A 25,675-nucleotide genomic window follows, 5' to 3' on the forward strand; every position below is an offset into this window, starting at 1 on the left:
AAAGTATTTGTGGCAGAGATGCAAATGAAAAGCAAAAACCTTTACATTTATTACCCCATAAAAGTAAACAGATGATCTATGCATAATAAGGTTTGTTGGATGATAAATTGCAATAAACGATGATATTGTTGAGACCATTTTTAAGTAATATCATAATGGCAAAATAATGAAAGATCAATAAAAGCTCATTTTGAATTGGAAGATATTTTAAATATCCAAAAAAGGACAACGAAAAGCAATAAATAAAACTGAAATGAGTACCATACACAACCTAAAACATAAATTAAATGGATTATTAAATCTCTAGACAAAATTGGCCTTTAAAAAATATTAATCATGAGAACGGAAATTATCAAGCTGATTTTTATTTGTCATGTGATTAATTTATTATTGAAACAAGCTTCTTTATAACAGATGACAGATTATGTACAATAATATATTAAAGTTGTTATATTATAAACGCCATTTAGAATAATTGTCATAAAAAGATTCAGTTTGCTTATTAGAAACATTTTCATGACTAACCTCTTAACAGCAACGCTCTGAAAAGTGACTTAAATTAAATTAGCAGCTAAATTGTTTCACTAATGATTCTAGTCCAGGAATCTAAAAATAACCAGAAATTGCAAAAGATTTACAGGAAAAAGCCCACTCATTGAAAATTATCCACAGGGAAACACAGAGGGGTATCAGTTACCTTCTGACTGGCAGATTATTACACATTTAATTTAATGTGCAGAGTTTAGTGTATAGTGGAGGATCTGTGATGCTGTGGGCCTGCTTCTCTTTCACACAGCATGGGAATCTTGGTAGTGCTCTTGAAAATACCAGGGCATTTTAAATATTAAATGAAAACCTCGATATTGATTGGAAAATGTGAAGAAATGATTCATCAAACTGACAAATAGCTAAGACACGTTTATCTTCCTGTATATGGGATGTAAAAGATGGCACGAGTCCCAAAGAATGAAACATTTTTGAAGTCACTAACTTGCTAAGCGTTTTATTTAAATGTTACTTTACTTCTTAAATCACCTTTATTATAGTCGCTAAGTCAAAGCTAAGATGAGCAGAGGAGTGTAGTAACAATATTTACTCATTTGGGTAACTTTTTGGGGAAAATGTACTTTCAAGACTAGCTTTGCAACACTGTAGTTCATGGGTATCCAAAGTGTGGCGCAGGGGTCATTTGTGGGCTTTGAACTGATTTTGTGCGGCCCTCAACTGCTATTTAAGGATGACATAAATTTGAACCACCATCACAGATGCAGATGGAGACTTTTTATTTGTGATAAAGGTAAAAAAAATTATAACAAACTTTTTGTTTTCTTTTGCAGCAACCCAAAATACTCACTTTTTATAACTAAGCTTTTATAATAAATATGCTACTAAAAAGGTGACATTGCTGCATCCAAATCAACATTAATTAATTTATTAAACTTGGGTACATATAGCAAGCATTTTGACAGAAAGTGACGCAACTACATGTATTTATTTTAATACATCAAACGTGCAAAATCCTGTTTCAATTTTTAGATCTATAACTACAAAAAATAACTACTTCATTTGCTTGATTTTACTTTTTTAATTCTTTTTATTTTATTGGCCTTCGAACACTTTTAACCCAACGATTTTGGCCCATATGACAAATAATTTGGACATCCCTGCTGTAGTTTTTACTATAGCTTGATTAATGTTATTATGAAGTATTGCTTTTCTTACCAGAGTCAAATATTCAAATTTTAACTAAAAGATGCGTGAAACACAGATACAAGTGAGACCTCCTGTTTGTTCACAAGATTTGTTGTTCTAATGTTTTTAAACGGCCGAGCCTGTTGTAGCATTAAAAAGTCAGGTCAACACAAGGCAAATATTATAGTACAGAAGATATTATCACTGGAAGTATTTCACAAAGCTCATACATATTTAAATACTCATGCATGAGTACACTCTTGGGAACTACAGTTTACACATGTCAACGCCAGTCAGATGACCCGTCTGTGTGTTTTCAGTCCCACGGCTCCTCCCTCTTCCCGACAAACGGAAATCTTCCCCTACATCTCCCCAAACAAAACTGTGTCGAGTCCTAACAAAAAGCTATCCTCGTGTTAAAAAAAAAAAAAAGAAACGTGACCAAACCGAAAGAAACACCTTTGATCTAAAGTCACAACGCTAAGAATGCTAACATAAGCTCGCCTTTAGCACACAAGAGAATGGACGTAATTTACTTACTATACACTAACAGTAAAGGAAAACAGTAAAGGATTAACACAGCTACTCTTCAGCGAAATAAACACCGGAATCGACTGCTTCTGTTTAAACCGTTCCTATCTGGTTTATAAAAGACAACAAACCTTTTCAGGATGCAGTTAAGTTAGTGTCGTGCTGCTGCGGACAGATTGTGCTCCGTGATCGTCAAGTTGGAATCGGAGAAGAACGTCGTTGTGAAAAAGGAAGTATCCGTTCACCACGCCCCGTTTGACTGGCGCCATCTTGTGGCGAAGCTGGTCTGGATCTGTGCACAAGCAAGGTTTTTTTTAAAGGTTTTTATTAGCTTTGGTTAAGTAAAATTTTGTCGGTCATTGAATAATTTGAAGTTATCATAAAGTGTATTATTTGTACCACTGTATTTATTTCACATTCTGTGTTCTGTTCCTCATTTTTTTCTTTGTTTTTGTACCAAAGATGTTTTCCCAATTTAGAAATAAAGTGTGACCAAACAAAGAATTTGACTCCACTTCCAGTTGCTCACATAATACAGACATTACGCATAATTAGATAAACATTAGGGGGAGTAAAGTTAAGAATAAAGTGAAAATATACAGACGTGTTCATTTTGTGGTAGTGCAATATCTGTATTTTGTTTCCTCTGAGCAAAAAGTATAAGTTAATTTTATTACTAGAACATAAATAAAAGCACAGAAAGTATTACAGACCATGTACCTGGGGTGTATTAGAAAACACACTAATATAATAAAATACAACCTTTTTTAAGTTTACAAAAGTTTGTATTAATTATACTTTAATAAGGTAATTTTAAGTTTACAAAAATATAGATTAAGATATGCACATAGTCTAATGTAGGCATATAAGTGTGGTTCATGTTTTAGTTTATTATAGCATATTTAATCTATAAGTGTAAGTCTTGATATGTATTTACTCTTGAACTTTTCTATATACTTTACAGAACAAGCCAAATGTGTTTCACTATGCTGTTAAGTATGTAAAATATAGTTTACTCTAAGTAAACTTCAAGTATTCGGCCAAATTAACTACGTCTTTTTAAGGGTCACAGAGTTAGCAGGCTACTCTGGAGTTCATTGTGTTCATCAGTTGTTCAACCTGGGGGAAGAAAACAGTCTCTGTGACGTCTGGTTTTTGTAAATAGCTCTTTGCACCGACTTGAAGATAAAAGTCTAAAGAATTTGTGTCCAGGATGTGTGGGGTTGGGATATATGTTACCTGGCCTTTTGCTGACCTGACCTGTACAAGTCCTGGATGGAAAGACGGTCGGCTCTAATGATCCGCCCTGCAGACTCAATAGTTTGGTACAGTTTGGACCTGTCCTGTTCTGTGGGGATAAGTCAAACCACAAAATTATGTCTCTATAAATTTAAAAAATATAGTAATTTTACTGGGATTTTTTTAATGATTATTTTTGCATTTTAAATAAGCAAACAAAACTGTGATTTTAAAGAATAAAAATAAAAACACTCTTGCACTTCACCTTATTAATGGAAATGCATATTTTTTTCTAATCTCAGGAAGTTGAATGCTTTCTGTTTTATTGGCTGAGAACAAAACTATCTAAGAATAGGATTTGGGTCACTCTTTGTTCGCCTTCATTACAGATATATTTAGCAACATTGACTGAATGGGACTGTTTTGGAGTATAAGTTGCTGGATGTTGGTGGTTCTGTTCACAATTACACTAAAATTAAAGGAACAAACGTAGCTAATTACTTTATAATGTACCAAACATATTCCATTTTAATCAGATTTAATTTTCTATGTAAAATTTTTCCGAAACATTTTTAATAAGAGTGCATCTGCATCCGCTGCATGTTCTGCTGGGCCACATTTGGACCATTCTTGAATTGCTCAAAGGGGCCTAACAAATGTATTTCAAGGGCCACAAATGACTCCTGGGCCACACTTGGGACACCCTGCTGCCACACAATAACTGGCCACTTTATTAGGCACACCCTCTTGGAAACATGATGGAGCCCCATTTGACTTTAGGACAGACTTCATCGTTGATGTCATGTATTTAACAAGGTGACTCAAACATTTTTATGAAATTTTGTTCCCATGTCAGATCAGCTGTGGATTTGTCACAAGCTTCTCCCACAGACCAAATGTGCTCTAGTGAGTTGTGGTCTGATGACAGTGGAGGCCGTTGGAAAACAGAGAAGTCGTTGTCAGGTTTAAAAAACAGTTTCAGGTTACCTTACAGGCTGGGTTAAAATCTCAGACTTTGTTTTTCCTTCTGGGGGTGGTTGAATGTTATTTGTGCGGCCATATTTTTCCCAGCAGAACATCACAGAGCAAAATGATGAGCAGGTTTTCATTTATATGACCTGTAAGCTGTAGAAACAATGATGACCTCTGTCTGAACTATCAGCCGCTAAGCGACATAATCTCAGTTCTCTAAAGCAGTTTTATGTGGTTTGAAACATGTCGACATTTACTGACTTTGATCTCTGATGGCCTGAAGCATAAGCTGCTTGCTGACAAAGCAGTCCACTGCTTTCCCAAAACTTCACTCATTCCCTTATATAGTGATTTTCTCTTCAAATTTAAACATAATAAAGTAAGAATGTGCAAAATATTATGACTTTTAAATTTGGATAATATTGTTGTAAATAAACAAAGAACCTCCAGCACTAAAGAATCACTTCAGTTATTGTCATGAATCTCATATTTATTTTTGGGCTTTTAATGGCTTGTTTGTTACTAAGGTGCAACAATGATACATTAAATAACTTTAATGAGAAATATTGGTGTTTTCCGAATTGTTAAACATCAAGACTAATTTCTTTTCAGCAGGTTGGACTAAATAATGAAACTGTGACACAATTAACTGTCCTGACATGACTCACTCATGCTGAAAATATGTAGATTATGCTTACAGCTATGGACTGTGGCAGAAAAATAAATATCAGTTTAAATGACCTGTGCCGCTTCTACAAAGAGGAGCAGCCACAATTATACGAGAAGCTTGCTAATCACAAACAATTAAACAAAAGAAGGTATGGTACATCTGCAAGTTATGATATTTATTCAAATTTTTGATGGGGTGTATGTATATATTTTTGACTGGACAAGCACATAAGAAATGAAAAATTTGCTTGGGGATAGACCCAAAAGCTTTTTTTTTTTTGTCAAGTTATTCTATCCCCACCTTCCAAGGCCTTGCCACCATAGACAATGATCCATATTGCTCTTATAAAAACTACCGCTGATGATGAATGTGTGTAAACCTCTGTCTCTAGCTGAATAGTGTATATTATTGCCCGTCTTTAAATCCATTTATTTTTTCTCCCATTGGCGTCCTGCATGTAGCCGCATTGTTCACAGCTCTACAGCTGCCCGATAGTTTCCTTTAAAAATGATCTCATCCATTTACATCCAGGCTTTTTAATAGAGGGTTGACTATTTTCTGGCATTCTCCCTGCATTCAGAAGCAAATAGGCAACTGGATGAGGCAAGGGAAGAAAATGCACATAATGTATGCTCCATCTGGATACACTGAGGGCATTAAATCTGACTTCCAAAATCAGTAAAACTGATCTGGTAGTGAGATTTTTTTCCCCCTGAACACATACTGAAGAGGACTTGAGTGAAATTGTCCCCATTTCCCCCCAGTTGGACACGGAAATGCCCGCCATCTGTTTCCTATAACGAAGGCGATACGAGATGATTTGCCATGGCTGACCCAGAAAACAGCTGTAAGAAATATTTCTGGACACCAGCTGGCAAAATTTTGGTCAATCTCCTTTTTTCATTTCCACTCCCTGATCTGCAGCATCGTCGCTCCTCCCTGCCCAGATCCCCTTCTCCTCCCCCAGTCTGTCCTTCGCAGCCAATCGGCGCTGTGGAGCCGCTGCATGTGGGTGTATCCGCGACCCCCACCTCCCCTGGAAACGCTCCAGCCTTATAAATCCATTGTCCAGCGCGAGCTCTTGTGGCACCAGTCGGCTCCTCGTGCAGTATTAGCAACCTCTCCTCGCTCTTTATCTGAGAAAACTTTCACTTCCACAATGAGGGAAATTGTGCACATCCAGGCCGGCCAGTGCGGTAACCAGATCGGCGCCAAGGTAAGAGAACACAGCATTTCCTCTACTAAAACCAACCCTCCTCTTATTTAATATATTCAGTTTTAGCTCATACAAAGACCTTTTTTTTGTGAATTGTGAATATAACTATTTATTTTCAGTGCATATATTATCACTCATTAAGTTACACCAGCAGATCTTTCTTTGTGATTTTCCAGTTGAATCTTGTGCACTGCGGTAACTGGTGGGAGGGTCTGTGCATTGATATAACGGTATACCGGGGGTCTTGATGTCTCGACGGGGTCCCCCCCCACACACACACACACACAACACCGGGCGTGTCCGCCTTCCCAACACTTTAGCTTCAGCTTATCCTCAGACATTGTTGAAGAGGAGAAGAAAGAGGTTACACAAGTCTGTTCTCTAGATGTCACAGCCCCCCTCAGTCAGACCAGTCTGCCTTCCTTTGTCTCCCAAAGGCAGATATGACCGGTATTTCAGACAATGAGTGGGAGTCTGGAGGAGAGGCCTAGTACTTCTCCTCTTCCTCCCTATCTGGATTAATAGCTCTTATTGATCAGGTTTTTTTTTTTAGATTCCACAGGCTGTGTAGAGGCAGACTCCAGTTCAAGCGGTCTAGAAAGGGATCTAGTGGAAGGGTGTGGCATGAATAATTGTCTGAGGCAAAAGGGAATTTCTAAAGTATTACCGATATTGTCTAAAAGCCTCCATCATAATGAACATGTGCAGTAGTTGTTGATGATCTACGCACATATTTTGATGTATTTGACCTAATTTTGATGATCTACGCACATATTTTGATGTATTTGACCTAATTATCTCTTCACAAGTGGTGGGATGTCAGCACAGTCTGAATGGGAACCAATAAATCAATTCATCATCCACTCAGTCTTTCTCTAACAATTGTATTCTGCAACAAAAGAGCTTACTGGCCTGTTATTATGGCTGTCTTATCGTTTCTTTATGTTACAGCTGATCATTTCATATGTTTACTTCTAATCTTCAAGACTGCATTACAGCAATAGGCTGGATTTTAAAAGGATGCATCATTATAGTCATGATGCAGTACTGGCAGAGGTGCTTATGTCCTGGAGAGCCAGGCCCTCCTTTGTAATTGATGTCTTTCCTTCCATAACCAAATTAAGAGAAGGGTGGGGGAAGACTGGAGGAAACAGCTGATGCACAGTGGATGCAGAGGCAATTGCTTTAATCTGCATCTGCTTGCATTGTCTCTGTAGACTGCTTATGACTAATGCACACGGCTTAAAATCAGTATTCATCTTTTTCTTATACTTGTTGCTTAAATAAGGTTGGACAGGTAATCAAGTAAATGTTTATTCACCTGAATTCACTATTTTTGCTCTTTGTTTGACTAAGCTGATAAAACAACGACTGCTGCCCTTTCAGATAAGATCTCTATTTGTTTCCACTCCCTCGGGATCCATTGACTCAGATGTCCAGCTTCTGTGATTGACAGAAATGCTGAATGCATACATTGCAGGGATCTGGGTCAGGGTGTGGCATTTTTTTCCTGCTTATTGTCCTCATTCTTTCACTGTGATTCTTCATCTTTGCTGATAGCCATCTATTGTGTCACCGTCAGCCTTGCGTCAGTTCCCTCATCTCTGTTTCTGTTTTGTTTGGTGCGGTCTTTTGTTCTTCTCGACCTTATTGGGCCTCGTTTTGCTCCTGAAGGCATTACTGATTGCCATGCATCGATTCAAATGTCATGATTTGCATTCCACCGCTGACTCCCAAAGTAACTGCTTGCCCACAATACGGCTGATCCATACAAAAGAAATCACAATTTTGATAAATACATTTTAAAATAATAAAACATAAATAAATTAAAAGTGAAAAAATGTTTGAAAATACGGTCAAAGCCAATAATCGCCTGCATAATCACATTTGATTTTTGTGTGGGTTTGTTTTTAAAGATCTTGAATGCGGTCTTTTTAAAAAGGGCGAACAAGACTTGAATACAGACGGTCACTGTCCTCCCGTGTTGAGCAACTGGATGCAAATGAAGTTTATTCGCAGTACGGCGTGCAGAGTGATCTGTAGCTCCTTTGTGCTGCACCTCCATCATATTTTACATGTGAAAGAGCTGCGTTCTGCAGTGTCATCAGCTGGCGGCTGTAGAAATATTAACAGCTGCGTTGCAGGAAATGCTTTTGATATGACACGCTTAAAAGGGGAGGTGGGGGGGATTTTGGCCTAACCATCAGCCTGCAAAAAAAAAATGCAATCCCACTGCTGTTTTAGCCATTTAAATGCCCCAGTTTCATAAACCACATGGTTATATGAAGTGGTTTTTTTTATTAAAAGTAACAGTCATGTGATCACTTCCATTTTGTGTCTGCAGTTCTGGGAAGTGATCAGCGATGAGCATGGCATTGATCCCACAGGCACTTATCATGGAGACAGTGACCTGCAGCTGGACAGGATCAGCGTCTACTACAATGAGGCCACAGGTCAGCTTCCCTCTTAAAAACTATTTAATTAAACATTTTATAGCTCATTCTCTCTGGTAATGTCAGAAGCTTATAACAAATTTTATTCTTTTTTTTAAAATGAGCTGGTTTGTTTCTTTTGCTCTTCCTCTTCCATTGTCTTCTTCTCTTTCTTGTGCAGGAGGTAAATATGTACCGAGAGCCATTCTCGTGGATCTGGAGCCTGGAACTATGGACTCTGTGAGGTCTGGGCCCTTTGGACAGATCTTCAGACCTGACAATTTTGTATTTGGTGAGTAGAAACATAATAAATCTTACTATTTTATGAATAAATACAAAAGCATCAAGAAAAAAAACACCTCAATTTCTGTCTCCTCCATAGGCCAAAGCGGTGCTGGAAACAACTGGGCCAAAGGTCACTACACAGAGGGAGCTGAGTTGGTGGACTCTGTTCTGGATGTGGTCCGCAAAGAGTCAGAGAGCTGCGACTGCCTGCAGGGCTTCCAGCTTACCCACTCTCTTGGTGGGGGAACAGGATCCGGAATGGGAACCCTGCTGATCAGCAAGATCCGTGAGGAGTACCCCGATCGGATCATGAACACCTTCAGTGTGGTGCCTTCCCCCAAGGTAACTGGTCCTTGTGATGGCATATGATCTGTTTGGGATTTAAATTTAGTTTGATTAGCCGTAGGTTCCCTATTCTGAGATCATAAGACTGAATAAAAGTTGTTTATCTGCAGGTTTCAGACACAGTGGTTGAGCCGTACAATGCTACCCTGTCAGTCCACCAGCTGGTAGAGAACACAGACGAAACTTACTGCATTGACAACGAGGCCCTGTACGACATCTGCTTCCGTACCCTGAAACTGACAACACCCACCTACGGTGACCTTAACCACCTGGTGTCCGCCACCATGAGCGGCGTCACCACCTGCCTGCGATTCCCCGGCCAGCTCAATGCCGATCTCCGCAAACTGGCCGTAAACATGGTGCCTTTCCCTCGTCTGCACTTCTTCATGCCTGGCTTTGCTCCCCTCACCAGCAGGGGCAGCCAGCAGTACCGTGCCCTAACAGTTCCAGAGCTCACCCAGCAGGTGTTCGACGCCAAGAACATGATGGCTGCTTGCGACCCACGCCACGGCCGCTACCTGACAGTGGCCGCCGTGTTCCGCGGTCGCATGTCCATGAAGGAAGTGGACGAGCAGATGCTAAATGTGCAAAACAAGAACAGCAGCTACTTCGTCGAGTGGATCCCCAACAACGTGAAGACCGCCGTCTGTGACATCCCACCCCGTGGTCTTAAAATGGCCGTCACCTTCATTGGCAACAGCACGGCCATCCAGGAGCTATTCAAGCGCATCTCTGAGCAGTTTACAGCCATGTTCCGGCGCAAGGCCTTCCTCCACTGGTACACAGGTGAAGGTATGGATGAAATGGAGTTCACCGAGGCGGAGAGCAACATGAACGACTTGGTGTCAGAGTACCAGCAGTACCAGGATGCCACTGCTGAGGAGGAGGGCGAGTTTGAGGAGGAGGCCGAAGAGGATGCCTGAAGATGTGAAGTCAAGAAGTCATTGCCAAAATGAAACTATGAAAGGAACAAACTACAAGTAACCAATACCCCCACATAGACTCAATAGCATTACTAGGAAAACTTAACTGTGTTCAAACTTTAGGTTGCAGTAGAAATCCCCTGTCATTCAGTACCAATAAAGTTGACAAACTAAACTAAACTAAGTTCTTGTCTGATTCTTGTGGTCTTTTCCTGGTTACAGGTATTAAATGACATGGAGATTGCTAGACTAGAAAATGTACTAGACAAAAATCAACATCACCTGATGGTTATACATGAATATAGCCATTATATGAGGAAGATTAATTTCAGACCCACAGGATGATCCTCTCCATACCCCACTTCACAAATGCAGTGCAAGACAGTGCATCCAAAGAATATCCACAGTTCTTCACTTCATGCCCATTTTGATACAGACTTATTCAAATTGGATTAATCTATTTCCTCCCTCTAAATTCTGCACACAATTATCCCATTACGAGAATGTAGAAAATTTATTAAAATAGAAAACCAAGAAAACAAATTTACATAACTATTCAGTCTTACTCATGACGCTCAAATTGAGCCGTTTCCACTGATCGATCATCTGAGATGTTTCTACATCTTAAATGGATTGAACTTGATTTGGAAAGACACGCCTGTCTTTACAAGGTCCTATAGTTCACACTGCAGGTCAGAGGTCAAACAGAATTGTATGTGAATTCTGTCCTTCAAAACAAGACTGAAGAAATTATGCTGCTATCAAGAATGTGACCATTGGCCTCCATAATTTGAATATAGAAGAAGTCTGGCACCACAAGGACTCTTCCTAGAGCTCTCCGGCCGTCTAATCGGAGCAATCGGAGGATCTTAGTTGGCGAGGTGACCAAGAACCCGACGGTCATTCTGTCAGAGCTCCAGCTTTCCAGGGGGACAGGAAAACATTCCTGACAAACAGGTTTAATGAGACAAAGATTGAACTCTGTGCTGTGAATGCCAGGCATCATGTTTGGTGGAAACCATGCGTGGCTCATACCATTCCCAAAGTGAAATATGGTGGTGGAAGCATCAAGCTATGGGGATGTTTTGCAGCAGCAGGGACTGTTCGACTAGTCAGGATACTGGGAAAGATGTATGCAGTAATGTAACCTGCTCCAGAGTACCTCGACTTCTGACTGGGGGAAACGGTTTATTTTTCAGCATGGCAATGACCCAAAGGATATGGTCAAGATCTCAAAGGCTTCAGAATCACTCTGTGAATGTCCTCGAGTGGCCAAGTCAGAGTCTAGACTTGAATCTGATTGAACATTTCTGGAAAGATCATAAAATGGCTGTGCACAAATGTCTCAACAAAGTATTAGGTAAAAGCTATAACTTTTTTTCCACATTGTCATAATGAAGTATTTGTGCTTAGAATTTTAAGGAAAGGAAATAGTTTAACACAATTTGTAAGAAAGCTGCAACATAGCAAAAGGTGGAAAAGGTGAAGTGCAGTGAATACTTTCGAGATTCCCTGAAAATTCATAGGGAGCGGGGGTGCACAATATTAGAAACATGTAATATGTGACAGCATTGGCGACTGTCTTAACATTACTTGTGATGAACAAAAAATAATTAGAGTATATGTTTCTGTTTGTGTCCATAGCACACATAGACACCCAGATAATCACCCAGACATATTTTCATCTCAGCAGTAAGGTGTTGCTGAAAAAAAAATTGCTTCTGGCCAATACCTACTGTTTCAGTAATAGACCAGTAGTTTGTGATCAATCACAATGTATGAGCTTTACTTTCTCACGCGAATTACTGAGCTAAAACAACTTGAGATCTATATTATCTTTTTCCTCCCATCATTTCCATTGCTCTCTCTCTCTGTGCATGGCGCGAAAATAAATGGACGAATGAATCCATTAAGGAACTATTGGTCCAATCAGAAACGCTTTCGGAAAAAAACTATCCAATGAAAGAGAGAGTACGTCATAAGTGACACTTATATTGGCCAATAGCTCTTTGCTCAAAGACATTGTGGGCGTGGTTGGGTTAGTATTTACATTTTGTTTATGTCCACAAAGTAAAGCAAGACTCCGGGAAGCCTGTGCTAGAGCATGATCCCGTCATTAGTTGTTGGAATATTAAAACGCAACGCGTCCAGGGTAATGATCAGCAGATGAGCCCATCTGAGCTGTAAAGTCACTCGTTAACAGACGGATACTTCCTTTCTAATTTCAAGGTATCAGCCATGTGGTTCCAAAACCGGACCATTTTTAGCCGGAAAGTAGTAAACATTGTTGGAAAAGAATAAGGATAGTTACTATAATAATAAGGAAGATTCTCGCTAAGCTAACTGGGATATTGTCCTTTGAACTCACTAACGGCTAACAGGTTTACCGTTGACCGGAAGTGTAATTGCTGTGATTTTGACACTAAAAAAGCAATTATACACGCTTAATAAAAGTTATTTCTGTGTTGCTTGGGCTTATCTAGAGCAGACCTATAAATTAAATTTGATTAAGAAGACAATATTTCAATAAAAAGCTAGCTAAATGCTCATAGTGAAGCCTCTCTCTATCTGTTAGCTGCAGATTACTTATGGTTTAGCCACTAAGGCTAACGTTAGCTGCATGCTGTAGCCCTGCAGAAGGCAAGCATGTTGCTAAGCTAACATTAGTAGGTTTTAGAAGGGGAAATTGTCTTTGTTTAGGGTTTATTGCCATCCTGCTTTGGTCTTTAACAGGAATGGATGCAACTCAGGCGATCAATGACTCGATATTCGAGTCAGAGGAGGAGGAAAGTGAAGAGGAGATCCAAAATGAAAGGAGGAAACCACTGGCCAAACTGTGCATCTTAAATAATCCACACATCCCTGAGAAAGGTAAGTGTCCTACTCTGGTATTTTTTACCTCTACTGTATGGTATGCTAGGGGAAAATGTGCATAAAAAGCAATGAAATACCTTATTCTTTAACAGTAGCAGGGCATATTACACAGAAAAAAATTGTAATACTAATATCTTTAACAAAATCAACAGCATGTTTGTACCCCCCAACGACCCATTTATGATGCATGTAGAAAGAAATCTTTACATTTTAAATTGATCATAATTTCACAGATCTTCTAAATAGTAATCCATGATTTTCTGTTCTGTTGGTGGATAAATATGACATGACTTGGAGTAATTCATCTGAGTCACTTTACAAAATTGGAAAGAGGAGAGAACATGCCATTTAAGTAAGGCAGGTGTTTGTCAATCTTGGTATGCTATAAGAAAGTGGCAACTTGCATATGTTTGCTGAAGCCTACAGTCAGAGCAATAATAAAAAGGTTAACACAGCAAATCTGGAAGAGGCTTCATATGTGTCCTGCCACTACAAGCAGTGAGGAAGATGGTAAAGGAGGTTTAAAAAAAAACTCAGAAAAGTCGCATTTTGTAGTCACCAAGTCTCCATAACTTCCATTGAACTCTATATAACTGACAACCAGTTCTTTAAACAGGACCATATTGTTTGTTCACAATTTGATCATTTTACAAACTGGTGTAAAATCGGAGATAAAAGTTGGAAAAGCATCATATATCTGCTTAATACTATGGAGGATATTTGATGCTTTGGGTCTTTTTCTCTTCCAAAAGATTCTGAATCCATGTCATCTTCATCTCTTTGAAATTTCAGCAAACTTTACGTTAAAATATAGTTCTGAAAATAAGATGAGGACAAATCTTCCCAAATTAAATGGTTTTAATTTATTCTTCAGTGTAGGAGTAATAAACAACACATTAATTATAATTTTTTTATTCACATCTTTACTAGAGTCACAAATTTGTCTGTATGCGTAGTCTGTCATAACTGCGTAACTTTTCCAATAATATATTTTCTCTCTGTCACTTAGAGTTGCCCCTCTTCCTGGGAGATAATTTCCTGGGTCGTGACCCAAATCTTTGCACACTACAGTTGTTGGCACCATCTGTGTCCAAGCAGCATGCTGCCATCAGCATCTCTGTTCACCGGAGAAGAGGTCGTGTGCATGAAGTGGACATGGAGGCCCTGGTTTGGGACCTAAAGAGCATGAATGGGACCCGTAAGGGACGCCTAAAGCTGACCCCTAACGTGCGCTATGCCCTTAGTGAGGGCGACAGCTTGGTTTTGGGGGACATCCCATGTCGGTATGTGAGCTCCAGGGTGGACTCCCCTTCTTCCCTTGGTGACATTGAGACTCCAAGACAATTGGAAGCAAACGCCAGCTTGTCAGATTGGGATGACGTTGACACAGGAAGCAAGAAATGTGTCAGTAGTGGCACAAAGGCTAAGAGGACTGCCGTCACAGGCGGTTGCCTCTCATTTGAGAAAACTCCAGTGCAGCCACAGGGGAGCTTGGTGCCAGAATCTGATTCTGACTCAGAGAGTGAAAGAGAAGGGAGAGGAAACAGAAAACAGAAGGCTGTTGGTATGTGAAATTTATGGCGATTCATAAACACAACCACTGTTTATATTTTTATTCACCAGTTGGCTTTGATTTCAGTGTCTGATTCAGACTCCCACAAATCCAGTCTGAACAATTCTGCATTTGTAAGCCCTCCGAGCAAAGTGGTTCCTGAAAGGTATGTTTTCATATCTTAATTTTTACAGTGCATTTCTAACAGCTGTGTAAATATTATACTGAGTATTTACACATTTTATTACACATTACACTACAACCTCAAATATACGTGCATCTTACCTGGACTTTGCTTAAGAAAGGAACACAAAGTAGTGTTTGTTTTTATTTAAACCAGTGGTTTATATATATTTTTTCCAATAAATTCCCCACATTTGGAGATTTTCCTGCTCAAAACCAATCGACCGTAACATTGTTTTTAGTGAAACAAATAAAGTGGTCATTCTTGTGAGAAAGTGTTCTGTAAATGAGTGCAGATTGAGATAATAAAAAAGGGTTTTGAAGGCTTGCCTCATTAAAAAGTAATAGTTTCCATGTTTTGGGGGAATCAGTTGATTTTAACTTTCTTGTCTGTTCTCAGCACTCTTTGAAAACGTGCTATAATTGGCAAAGTTTAATAAATCACTTAAATGTACATTTTGCTGCACAAAGGTCTGATTTTGTGTATAAATTTGTCAGGAATTAAAGTCTAATTAATTGCCATTAATTAGACTTTATCATTCTAATTAATGCTAAAGTCTCCTCTAGGATTTTCTCCATCCATTTTCCCAACAACTCTAGCCAGCTTTTCCAAAACAAAATCCCCACAGCATGATGCTGCCATGAGATCCCAATAAAATAAATAAAAGTTTTTGTTTGGCATATGGACACTTTTTTGAAAGGCTCTGTAATGCTAACAGAAAAGAAATCAGAAAGTTTGAGTTACTGACAGAAAATCTGCCAGCAGCTGCTTTCAGATCTTAAATGCTGTTTTGTTTTTATACTGTTTTGCAGTGAAGACGAAAGCTCCATCACACCGTCCTCCTCCAGCAGAAATGGGTCAAGCAGACGCATCAGTTTCAGCTTGGAGAAGACGGATGTTGACCTGGAGAAAAACAAGTCACCCGTGTTTGTGGAAAATGGTATGGAGGAAGGAGAAGGAGAAGGAGCAGCCGAAGGAGGGAAGTTTTCAGAAGAAAGCGGAGATAATGTGAAAAGGGAAGGCGGTAAAAGTCCTACAGGAAGCGGTGAATCACTCAGGTCGCCGCTACAGGTCTCCAGAGACGCCGTCCCTGAATTTAACCTGGACAGTGACACGGATGTGGAGGGAGGAGAGGAGGAGGAGGCGCCTGCTGGGAAAAGTGATCAACGCCCAAACACAGTCCTGTCACACATGGACAGTGACACGGACGTTGATGAAGATGTCTCAGATAAAACTCCAAGAACGTCGTCTTCAAATGATGAAGCAACAAAATGTTCTCCTGCTGCTTCGGGCATTCAGCTTGAGGGCATCACAGTGGAGAGTGACACTGACATGGATGATGATGATGATGATGATGATGATGATGCTAACGTCACATCCAAAGCTACGTTACCTAAGGGTGAGCACAGTGCTGACTCCGCCCCTTCAGTACAGTCTGAAGATTTCCACTTGGACAGCGACACAGACGTGGATGAGGAAGAGGAGGCTGGGAAACGGGGGAATCCCAAAATGGGCGAAACGCTCAGTGAAAACTCTGATAAACCTCTTTCTCCTCACAGTCTGCATCCAGACAGTGACGCCTGTGATAAGGAGGTGGCTGCAACTGGTTTGGATATTTTGTCCGAAAGTGATACAGACCTGGAGGAAGACTCACTCCCCGCTGTCCCTGCTGCTGCAGCAGACCTGCCTGTGTCGTCTGCTGCAGCAGCAGGAGCTCCAGAATCTGATGCAGACACAGATGTTGACGAACCTGTTGCTCCCCGAGCTGCAGACGAGGGCAAACCAGCTGACCTTAGGATGGAAAGTGATACAGACGTGGAGGATGAGGAAGCAAATCCTGGGGAGGAAGAAGGGGGCCGACAGACAGAAAATGCTCTTTGGCAGAACTGTTCTACTCCTGTTCAAGTTTCAGGTAATCTCTCATAAATAAACAGATGCAATATCATAAAGTTTAAAACTCCAAGTGAAAACAGTAGAAGTAAAACTACAGCAACACACTGAAAGAAGTTCTTATATCTCAGAGATTAATCTTGAAATCAGAAGAAATGTGATTTTTGCATTTCTTTTTTACCAGGCAAATTATTTCAAGTCAATTTCAGTCTCCTAGTAAGACAGATTTACCCTAAGAATATGAACCATGTTGTGAAAAGTTTGAATGAAAAATAAAATAGTCTTTTTTGTCCTTTTTTTTGCAGAAGGAGAAGTTGAGCAGATGGAAACTCAGGCCTTCACAATCCCCACTTCTCATCCACCTAGAAGTGGGTTTTACACATTTATTTTATAGATCCTGTTTTAGAAATATTTAGGAACTATACATAAACAATGGACACTGTTACTTGTCGGTCTGTCACAATAATAACTTTTGCTAGACAATAAATTGTCCTAGAAATGATTGAGATAAAGGATGATTGCCATTCTGATACAATTTTCAACTAAAAATAATGATAAAAGAAAAATGCCAGAACATTGTCCAAGATCAATAAGCTTTAATTTCCAAAGAACTCCCTCTGCTGGCTAGCCAAAGTACAACACAAAGAAGTTAATAACATCCACTTATAAACCAATCTAATCTACTAAACCAATAATTGACAATCAGTAGATTACTTGTTTGCATCCCTACACACCACATTTTTTAGATTCTTTTTTTTTATTTATTTATTTATTTTTTTTTATAAATGTGTTACAAGCTTAGTTTTAAATAGATTTATTTTCTTTGCTCCTGCAGATGCTGTACCTTCCTCCTTAAGACCAGCATTAATGTCGTCTTGCTCAGACAGTCAGGAAGATGAAGATTATGCTGTGGCTGAGACCCAGTCTTTCATTCTTCAGACAAGAAGTTGCCACAAAGGCTTGAATCCAAACCGAACCTCCGTTCTCGAGTCCTCCGCTGTCAAACCAGAGGACCGGTCCAACAGAGATGATTCTTTCCAGCTGGGACTGTCTGACAGCAGCCACCTGCAGGGCGAGGCCAGGGAGAACGCCCGAGCTGACGCCGCAGTCGATGGTGGCGTAAACATGGAGGATACTCAGGACTATGAGGAAAGTGCAGAGAATGACTCGAACCTGGAGGCCACGCAGCCCTACGAGGTGGAGCCTCCCAGATCTTTGTCTAGAAAAGAAACCTGTGTTGACTTGACTATGGAAGCAACTCAGGCTTATATCCCAGAACCGTATGATGAAGGTTCAGATGAAGATGAGGGACTGAACTCTGCCAGGACTGAGAGTGTGGCTCCATCTGCACTTGCTATGGCTGAAACCCAGCCAATGTTCTCTTCTGCGGAGGATAATGAGCCAGATTGTTCCTCAGAACCGGTTAAGAATGAAACGGAGAGGCACGTTGCTGATTCTGAATCAGTAGCGGAAACACAGCCCGTGTTTACAAGCGACAACGAGGAGAGCGGCGATGAAGAGTTGTCAGCAGAGTCCCTGAAGTCTTCAGAGGCGCAGAAACATCCACGGACTTCTTCACCTTTATGCCTTGCTGAAACCCAACCCGTGTGTCTGAGCGACAATGAGGAGAGTGGCGACGACGAAGAGTTGTCAGCGGAGTCCCTGCGACCTTCAAAAGTGGAAACACACCCAAACACTGATGCGGCTTTGCCGCTTGCTGAAACCCAGCCCCCGCATGTCGGCGCTGACGAAACTGAGCCGAAGGATTCATGTGGAGATCATGAAAATAACTCCGAGATCCTTCTTCCACGGAAAAGAAAAGCAAAGCAGCTTCATATTGACGAAGAGGAGTCGCAGCAGCGCACAGACTCTGGTGAAACACAGCCTTTGACTCCAGGTGAGGATGATGACGATTTGATGCCAAGCCTGCGGAAAAGGAAAGCAAAGCCGCTGCAGCTGGAAGACGAGACACAATCACTCGTTGGTTCTCAAGTCTCTGCAGATGGATCTCAGCGTTCGGTTACATGCGAGGAAGAACAAAGCAGCCAAGACTTTATCTCCACCCGAAAAAGGAAAGCGAAGCCGCTGCACATTGAAGATGAGCAGACCCAGCCTCTGATAAGTTGTGAAGATGAAGACATCCTACCAGAAAGGGAGACGAAAGCTCTTCCTCTCACCGCTGCTGGAGTTCCTCCTGCTGAAGTTCAGGCAGAAGTTCAGGCAGAAGGGAGGGATGGAAAAAGGGATGGCGATGAATCCGTCACATATCCACGGAAAAGAAAGGAAAAGCGGCTTCATCTTAAGGAAGAGGAGACGCAGCCGGTCTCAGCTTCTGAATCTCAGAGAAAAACTGACGAGACGAAAGTTTCACCAAGTACCAAAGAAGCAGGAGAACAAACAAAGACTAAGGATGACAACAATCAGCAGGAAGTGAAGGCGGTTAATAAAAATACAAGAGGGAGAAGAACTGCAAGAAAACAGGAAGAACAAGACGGGGACAAAAACAAGAGAGCTGAAAATGAGAATCAGATAAAGGAGCAAAGAGGTGGGAAACTCAGAGGAGAGCCAGAAAGACACAACAAGAAGGAAGAGCTGATGAATGAAGGGACATTCAAGCCTCATCTTGAGGACGAGACAAAGCCGGTCACAGCTTCTGAATCTCAGAGAAGAATCGACGGGACGAAAAAGGAAAGTAAAGCCGCTGCAGCTGGTACCAAAGAAACAGGAGAACAAACCAAGAACAAGGATGAGAGCGACCAGCAGGAAGTGAAGGTAGTTAATCGACAGACAAGAGGGAGAAGAACTACAAGAAAACAAGAACAAGACGAGGACAAAAAAAAGAGCCAGACAAAGGAGCAAAGAGACGGGAAACCTAGAGAAGACAAGGAAGAAACAGAAAGACACAAGGAGAAGGAAGAGCTGAATAATGAAGGGACATCCAAGTCTCATCTTGAGGACGAGATGCAGCCGGTTACGATTTCTGAAGTCTCTCCAGCGAATACTCTGAAAAAAAACGATGTGTTTGATGCATCCAGCATTTCGAGTTCAATGGAAACTCGATTAGGAGAAGAAGAAGAAAAGGCACAATGTTCTTCACGTCAAAATAGACAAACAAAGACTGAAAATAAACCATTACCAAGCACCAGAGGACGGAGAGGGAAAGCCAAATCGGAGGATGACAACAATCAGGAAGAGGTGAAGGCGGCTAATCAACCGTCCAGAGGGAGAAGAAGTACCAGGAAACAGGATGATGATGAAAGACAAAGGAGCGATGAAAATAAGAGCCATATAAAGGAGGAAGGAGACAAAGAAGCGAGAGAACATGTGGAAACAGAGAGGCGCAATGAGAGGGAAGGAAAATCAAAAGGAAAACACAGATTAAAGGAGACGAAATCAGGAGGTGAAGTAGAAGAAGAAAAGGGAACAAGTGTGGAAACAACAAAGATGGACCAAGAACACCTTGCAAGACTGGAGAAAGAAAAACAGCCCAAAGAATCACAAGAAGACAAGAACGAAGAGGAGAGCCCCAAAGGTTCTGCAAGAGTGCGAAGAGCTGCAAGAAGAACAACCACAGCGGCGTGTGAAGCCTCGAGCGAGGATGTCCTGGCAAGGAGAACCCGATCCCGCTCCAACTCCCTCAGCTCAGAGCGGTCGGTCTCCTCCGTCAACAGCAACACCCCGGAGAACAAAGGGAGAGGAAGAGGAGCGAAGAGGAGCAGCGAAGCCTCCCAGACGGATACTGTGAGAAGCAGCCGCCGAAGGACGACGACGGCGACCGCAGCGGAGCCGGACGCTGAAGCTCAGGCGGTCAGTGCGAGCTCTAAGGTCTCCAGAGGAAGACCACAAGGAAGAGGGAGGAAGACCTTGTCTCAGCCCGATGTTGTGATTAAAGAAAATGAACAGAAAGCCACTGAAGTTCTGCAGCTAGATGAGAAAAGGAAAGCAGACCCTAGGCTTGCTGGTACCAGTAGGGGGCAGCGGCGAGTCACTGCCAGTTGTTCTGAAGCTTTAGTTTTAAATGATGAGGGCCTTCAGTCAAATCAGGAAAAGACGTCTGCTGATCTAACATCCCCTCTGCCCAAGAGGAACATGAGGGACAGGGGCGCAAAAACTGTAAAGACCGAGCCTGTGGAGGAAACTGAGGCTCCCACAGCGACTGACGGTGACGAGACCACAAACAAGAGAAAAGCAAAAACTAGTGAGGAAAAAACTGAAGTGGATAGAGTCCAAAAATCAACAGAACCAGGAGGGAAAGAGGAGCAACAGGAAGAGATTCCTGCTGGGATACAGGGCAGGAGAACAAGCAGAGCCTCAAGCTCTCAGGTGAAGAAGAACGAAGAGTTGCCCCCTAAACAGGAATTAAAAGATGGAAAGAAGGCGGCGGCGGGGCCTGCTGGGAAGAAAGCCAGGGGTCGAACAACCGTGGTCCAGAAAAATAAAAACCAGGAGCTGCAGGAAACTCAGACGTCTGGTTCTTCCATGGAGCCGCCTGGAAACGAGATTGAACCAGAGGTGATTTTGTTGTTTCACTTTAAAAATAAGATTTATAGTCTAATGCGCACATCCATCCAAAATGGCTAAAGCACAATAAGAACTAAGCTTTTAGCTTTGAGATTTGCTGGTTCATTTTGCTCCATGAACCAGCAAATGGAACAAAATGCCCATTACTGGGGTTTTCCAACCCCAGTAATGTGATGCACTTCCTTCTGTGTGAGGGGTTTCCAACTGGTTCCAACTGGTTCCAACTGGTTCCAACTGGCCGCATCACAATTATGAAGGTCCTCACAGGGCCGATTGTGGGAGAATATATGCATAACTGTTAACAAACTAAAAATTTCTCTGCATTTGATTAGCACTTCTTAAAATGTAACAATTTCAACATCACACTGATGTAATTTGACCCTGTAAATGAAAACTGATTTGATTTTACTGATAAAATACTATTTAAGCATACAACTATGTTAAAGTGTGTCACCCTCTAGAATCTAGAGGGCCGCATAAGTAGCTATGGTGGGCCGAATTTGGCCCGCGGACCTCAGGTTTTACACCTGTAATCTATATGATGGCACATATTTTTCTTCTGCTCAACTTTGTCATGCATCTAATGGATTCAGTGAGTTGATGGTCGCCCACACTTTCTTCTTGCATTTTGTCACTGTTGTTCTGAACTGAACTGAATCCAGATTATCAATTCCCGACTTGCAGTCCAATGTGATCGAGGTCAGGGCCGACACAACGAGGAAGAAAGACAAAACAGTCAATAATTAAGACCAATATTATAAGAAGTATTCATATAAGTGTTGTACAGATTACTACAGCTCAGCTCCTGTCTTGTCCTACTTTCTTCTTTCTTCCTCTCCTCTGTAACTCGCTCAGATCTCGGCCGTGACTCCTCCCCAGAAGCGGCGGGTTTCCTCAAATTCCTCCCCCATGGCGAAGACGCCGCGCTCCTCCTTTGCGTCTCCAGCTACGGTTAGCCGAGTTCGAGCCGGGAGCCAAACCTACAAGGTCTGTGTTTCTGTCATTTACCCAACAAATAAAACAGGCAGGATATTAGAGCTTTTATGAAACTTTCCTTTAAGGCCCTAAAATGAAAGATTTATATGGGAGAAGATTAGGGCCACTGAAAAAAAAAATCTGACTTGAATCTCAGTTTCAGAAATGTAAATAAATAGAAAAAAAAAAGTCAGAATTTCGAGCAAAACGTGGATAGTAAAGGTGTGGAAAGGTGGCAGCAAATGATTTGTAATTTTTGTATTTAACTATTCAACACCAATAAAAACTGTGTGAGACATTTTCACCTCTTATAAATACATTTTTTAAAAACTGTACTTCCGTTTTATTCATATTTGAGTTGATGACATCACATGAAGCGGCAGCAATCAGTAACAGACAGGAAGCAGAAAAACGTCCATGTCTGATCTGATCGGTGATATTTTTGAATTTTCTTGACAGTTTGTACCTTCTCTGTTTTCTTTAACTACTTCATCCTGTATTTTGCATTTTTTCTCATTTGTTGTGTTTTTCATCTAGATACTACTCTCTTATCTTGGAAGGGAACTTGTATCATAATCTTTATTTAAAGTGGGAGAGTTAACATTTATTTTTGGTTTGTTAAGGTCTCATTTCTCACTACTCACCAGACAAATGAAGAATAAATAAAAAAATCTGTAATAACAATGAAATTAGGCTCATATGTTTCCATATTTGCTCAATCAGGTGCCAGATAGATTTAGATCTCAGTTTGTGAGTAAAACTGCCTGTTATCCGTGACGTGAAGCTGTGCTGTTGTTTTCTCAGGTTCTGTTCACAGGAGTGGTGGATGAAGATGGAGAGCAGGTGCTGGCTCGTCTAGGAGGCGCCATGGCCAGAGGCGTCTCCGACATGAACTGTCTCGTGACAGACAAAGTGCGAAGGACGGTCAAATTCCTGTGCGCCGTGGCCAAAGGTGTCCCAGTCGTCACCACTCTGTGGCTGGAACAGGTCATTAGCAGGAGCTGCTAAATGCAACACAGACTCACTCTCTCGGGTCGGCTCAGTCCCACTCAGACTCTCCTCTCTTGGTTTCAGAGCGGTAAGGCTGGGAGCTTCCTCTCTCCGCTTGCTTTTGTTGTGAACGATCCGGAGCAGGAGAAGAAGTTCAGCTTCTCCCTGCAGGAGTCTCTGAGGACTGCCAGCAGTCAGCCTCTCCTCCAGGTGCTACCTCATCCTCTTTACTTCTTCTCTTATTATTCTCTGAGTGGCTGACGGCGTGTAGCGAGTATTTCCTTTAGCTGACGGCGCAGCGGTGCTGGTGAGAAAGAGTGACTCACCGTAGACACGGAGAAATGTTTGAGTCATTCCCGGTTCTCATCCGATGTCGATGTGTGTGTGTGCGCACGCATGCCACCTTGCAAAGTGTTTAGAGTGCAGTGCATAAGTATTCATACCCATTTTAACTTCTCCATCTCTTGTCAAATTACAACCACAAACTTTGGTGTATTTTGTTGGGATTGTTTGTATGTCAGTCCACTTCACAAGGGTTAATGGAAGCTGCATGATTCGGTGTTTTCAAAAATATTTGAAAGCTGGTTGAGACCAAAGTGACCTGCAGAGAAATTTGTTTTTACAAAGTGTCGACTCAGGTGGCCGAATGCGCCTGAGACGCATTTTTCACACTTTTATTTGTAAATAAACGTCTAATAACCAAATCTGCCCCCGCCCCCCTTCCATTTTGCAATTATGCAGTTTTTCTTGCTGATGTCAGATGACATCCTTGGTTTTTGATTGTAACGTGAGAAAATGTGAAACCATTGGAGGGTTGTGGATATTTTTGCAAGCCGCTGTGTTTCAGGTGGAGTTTCAGGAACCAGTGGGAATTAATTTGACATTTGCTGTTTGTGTTCTTATTATGTTTCCGGGGTTGTAGAGTTTCATCACCGTGGTAAGATGAGAGCTGGAAACAACAAAGAAATGCTGATGCCAAGCTAATATTAGGGTGTACACCTCACCAAACTCTGTTGCCAAGAGCTTTTTTATCGATTTTCTCATTCTGTTACTGTTAGTCCATAAGAATAAACTAATCCTTCTGTATTTGCTTACAAAAATGTGCAACGTATCACTTTGCTTCTTTGTTTCAGGGATATGAGATCCACGTCACGAAGTCGGTAAAGCCAGAACCGGTTCACATGAAAGACATCATCACCTGCAGCGGCGCTACCTTCCTGACAAAGATGCCCGCGGCTCACAAGGTGCCAGTCGAGTCCAGAGCTGTAGATGTTGTCTTGTGTCGTTATTCTGACTCACCGCTCCTCTGTGCCCCGACTCTCCATCTCTCAGCCTCGGACCGTGGTGATCTCCTGCGAGGAGGACCTGCGGCTGTGTGGCCCCGCCGTGTCTGCGTCTCTTCCTGTCGTCACTGCTGAGTTTATTCTCACAGGAATCCTGCAGCAGAGAGTCGATTTGCAGACTCACGCACTTTCTCCCTCTGCCACCAACCCGCGGCCTGCTGAGGGCAGAGGAAGAGGCCGAAAGAAGACTTAGCACACGATATCTCACTGTGAACACGTTTGGGTTTGTGCGTCTCTTTGAGATTAAATGACAGACTTTCTATCTGCGTGGAAAGTTAGGAATGTATTCACCATCAAATGCAAACAAATTTTCTAGGTACGTTGTTTTTGCTTCAGGTGATAGTGTTCATTTTCTGTTTGCTTGCAACATTTAGAACATGTTCCTGGAGGCTGGACTCGTGAAGCAGATTAGTTTCCGCCATGAAGTTTGATATGTTTGAATAATGCTCGTGTGTGTGTGTGTGTGTGTTGAAGGCTCTTTATTGAAATCCATCTGCTCCAGATGTCTGTAGGTACAACAAGATTGTTTCCTGTGCTGATAAAATGTGCATAGTGCCTTTTATACGTCAGATGACCATGTGCTCACCACTGTGTCTATTGCTCCTGTCTCCATTAAGCAGCTCCACTCCATTAAGGCGTCATTCAATCTCCTCTCCTTCAGGGAGAGATGCACGCCATGATTTCCTCCTAGCTATGATGCTGCTGCAGCAGCAGCAACATTTCATCCTGTTGGCCCATCACACACCTTCACTACATGTCAAACTCTTACTGGGTTTTTGCTGTACATGGTCTTTTAAAGGTGAAAACAAAAACTTGTCATTTATGCCTCGCATGTGACTTGACAGAGATTGTGTCAAATCATGAAAACATTAAAGGTTTTGTATATGTTGGAATTGTTTGTATTTAATCTTCTCGCTCTATGTTTGCATAAATATCTCAAATTATTCATTTTGCCTGCAATACGTCTCTTGTTTTGTTAGTTTGTTAGGAATATTTCAAAAACAAAGTGCAAAAACCTTCTAGCAGTTGTACCTGAATCTT

At 41.4% G+C, this 25,675-nt stretch overlaps 3 protein-coding genes and 1 long non-coding RNA gene across 5 annotated transcripts in view; 3 read left to right on the forward strand and 1 right to left on the reverse strand.

The window, feature by feature from the left end:
- flot1b (flotillin 1b) overlaps nucleotides 1-2,462 on the reverse strand; it is a 12,810-nt gene extending 10,348 nt beyond the window's left edge. The window contains exon 1 of the mRNA XM_007550199.2: nucleotides 2,355-2,462. The gene's annotated coding sequence lies outside the window, so the exon portion shown is untranslated. The remainder of the gene's footprint in view (nucleotides 1-2,354) is intronic.
- LOC107835995 (uncharacterized) lies at nucleotides 235-2,117 on the forward strand. Its single transcript, XR_001661845.1, has 2 exons — nucleotides 235-1,834; nucleotides 1,867-2,117. It is a non-coding gene; the product is annotated as an uncharacterized LOC107835995 (long non-coding RNA).
- A 3,699-nt stretch (nucleotides 2,463-6,161) lies between the features above and the next one.
- Nucleotides 6,162-10,489, forward strand: tubb5 (tubulin, beta 5). Its single transcript, XM_007550200.2, has 5 exons — nucleotides 6,162-6,320; nucleotides 8,665-8,773; nucleotides 8,934-9,044; nucleotides 9,135-9,379; nucleotides 9,493-10,489. The coding sequence occupies exons 1-5, from the start codon at nucleotides 6,264-6,266 to the stop codon at nucleotides 10,303-10,305; spliced, it is 1,335 nt and encodes a 444-aa protein (XP_007550262.2). The 5' UTR covers nucleotides 6,162-6,263; the 3' UTR covers nucleotides 10,306-10,489.
- Nucleotides 10,490-12,299: 1,810 nt separating this feature from the next.
- Nucleotides 12,300-25,582, forward strand: mdc1 (mediator of DNA damage checkpoint 1). 2 transcript variants are annotated; one of them, XM_016670466.1, is made up of 13 exons: nucleotides 12,300-12,534; nucleotides 13,039-13,176; nucleotides 14,189-14,743; nucleotides 14,819-14,897; nucleotides 15,728-16,827; nucleotides 17,111-17,173; nucleotides 17,641-18,436; nucleotides 18,524-21,317; nucleotides 22,182-22,313; nucleotides 23,106-23,288; nucleotides 23,376-23,501; nucleotides 24,425-24,535; nucleotides 24,624-25,582. In XM_016670466.1, exons 2-13 carry the CDS (start codon nucleotides 13,041-13,043, stop codon nucleotides 24,825-24,827), a joined length of 6,279 nt encoding a protein of 2,092 aa, XP_016525952.1. In that variant the 5' UTR covers nucleotides 12,300-12,534; nucleotides 13,039-13,040; the 3' UTR covers nucleotides 24,828-25,582. The 2 variants fall into 2 exon arrangements, with proteins under 2 accessions (XP_016525952.1, XP_007550263.1); XM_007550201.2 differs by having other exon boundaries at nucleotides 17,641-21,317.
- The last annotated feature ends 93 nt before the right edge of the window (nucleotides 25,583-25,675 follow it).

This window comes from Poecilia formosa, unplaced genomic scaffold (assembly GCF_000485575.1).
Source record: "Poecilia formosa unplaced genomic scaffold, Poecilia_formosa-5.1.2 Scaffold34, whole genome shotgun sequence".
In the NCBI taxonomy this organism is placed as follows: Eukaryota; Metazoa; Chordata; class Actinopteri; order Cyprinodontiformes; family Poeciliidae; genus Poecilia; species Poecilia formosa.

Excerpts from the sequence above, each read along its gene's own strand:
- tubb5 (XM_007550200.2), top strand. The coding sequence starts at position 6,264 with ATGAGGGAAATTGTGCACATCCAGGCCGGCCAGTGCGGTAACCAGATC. Across the intron at positions 6,321-8,664 it reads GTAACCAGATCGGCGCCAAG|TTCTGGGAAGTGATCAGCGA; the intron begins GTAAGAGAACAC and ends TTGTGTCTGCAG. Across the intron at positions 8,774-8,933 it reads CTACTACAATGAGGCCACAG|GAGGTAAATATGTACCGAGA; the intron begins GTCAGCTTCCCT and ends TTTCTTGTGCAG.
- mdc1 (XM_007550201.2), top strand. The coding sequence starts at position 13,041 with ATGGATGCAACTCAGGCGATCAATGACTCGATATTCGAGTCAGAGGAG. Across the intron at positions 16,828-17,110 it reads TACTCCTGTTCAAGTTTCAG|AAGGAGAAGTTGAGCAGATG; the intron begins GTAATCTCTCAT and ends TTTTTTTTGCAG. Across the intron at positions 24,536-24,623 it reads AGATGCCCGCGGCTCACAAG|CCTCGGACCGTGGTGATCTC; the intron begins GTGCCAGTCGAG and ends TCCATCTCTCAG.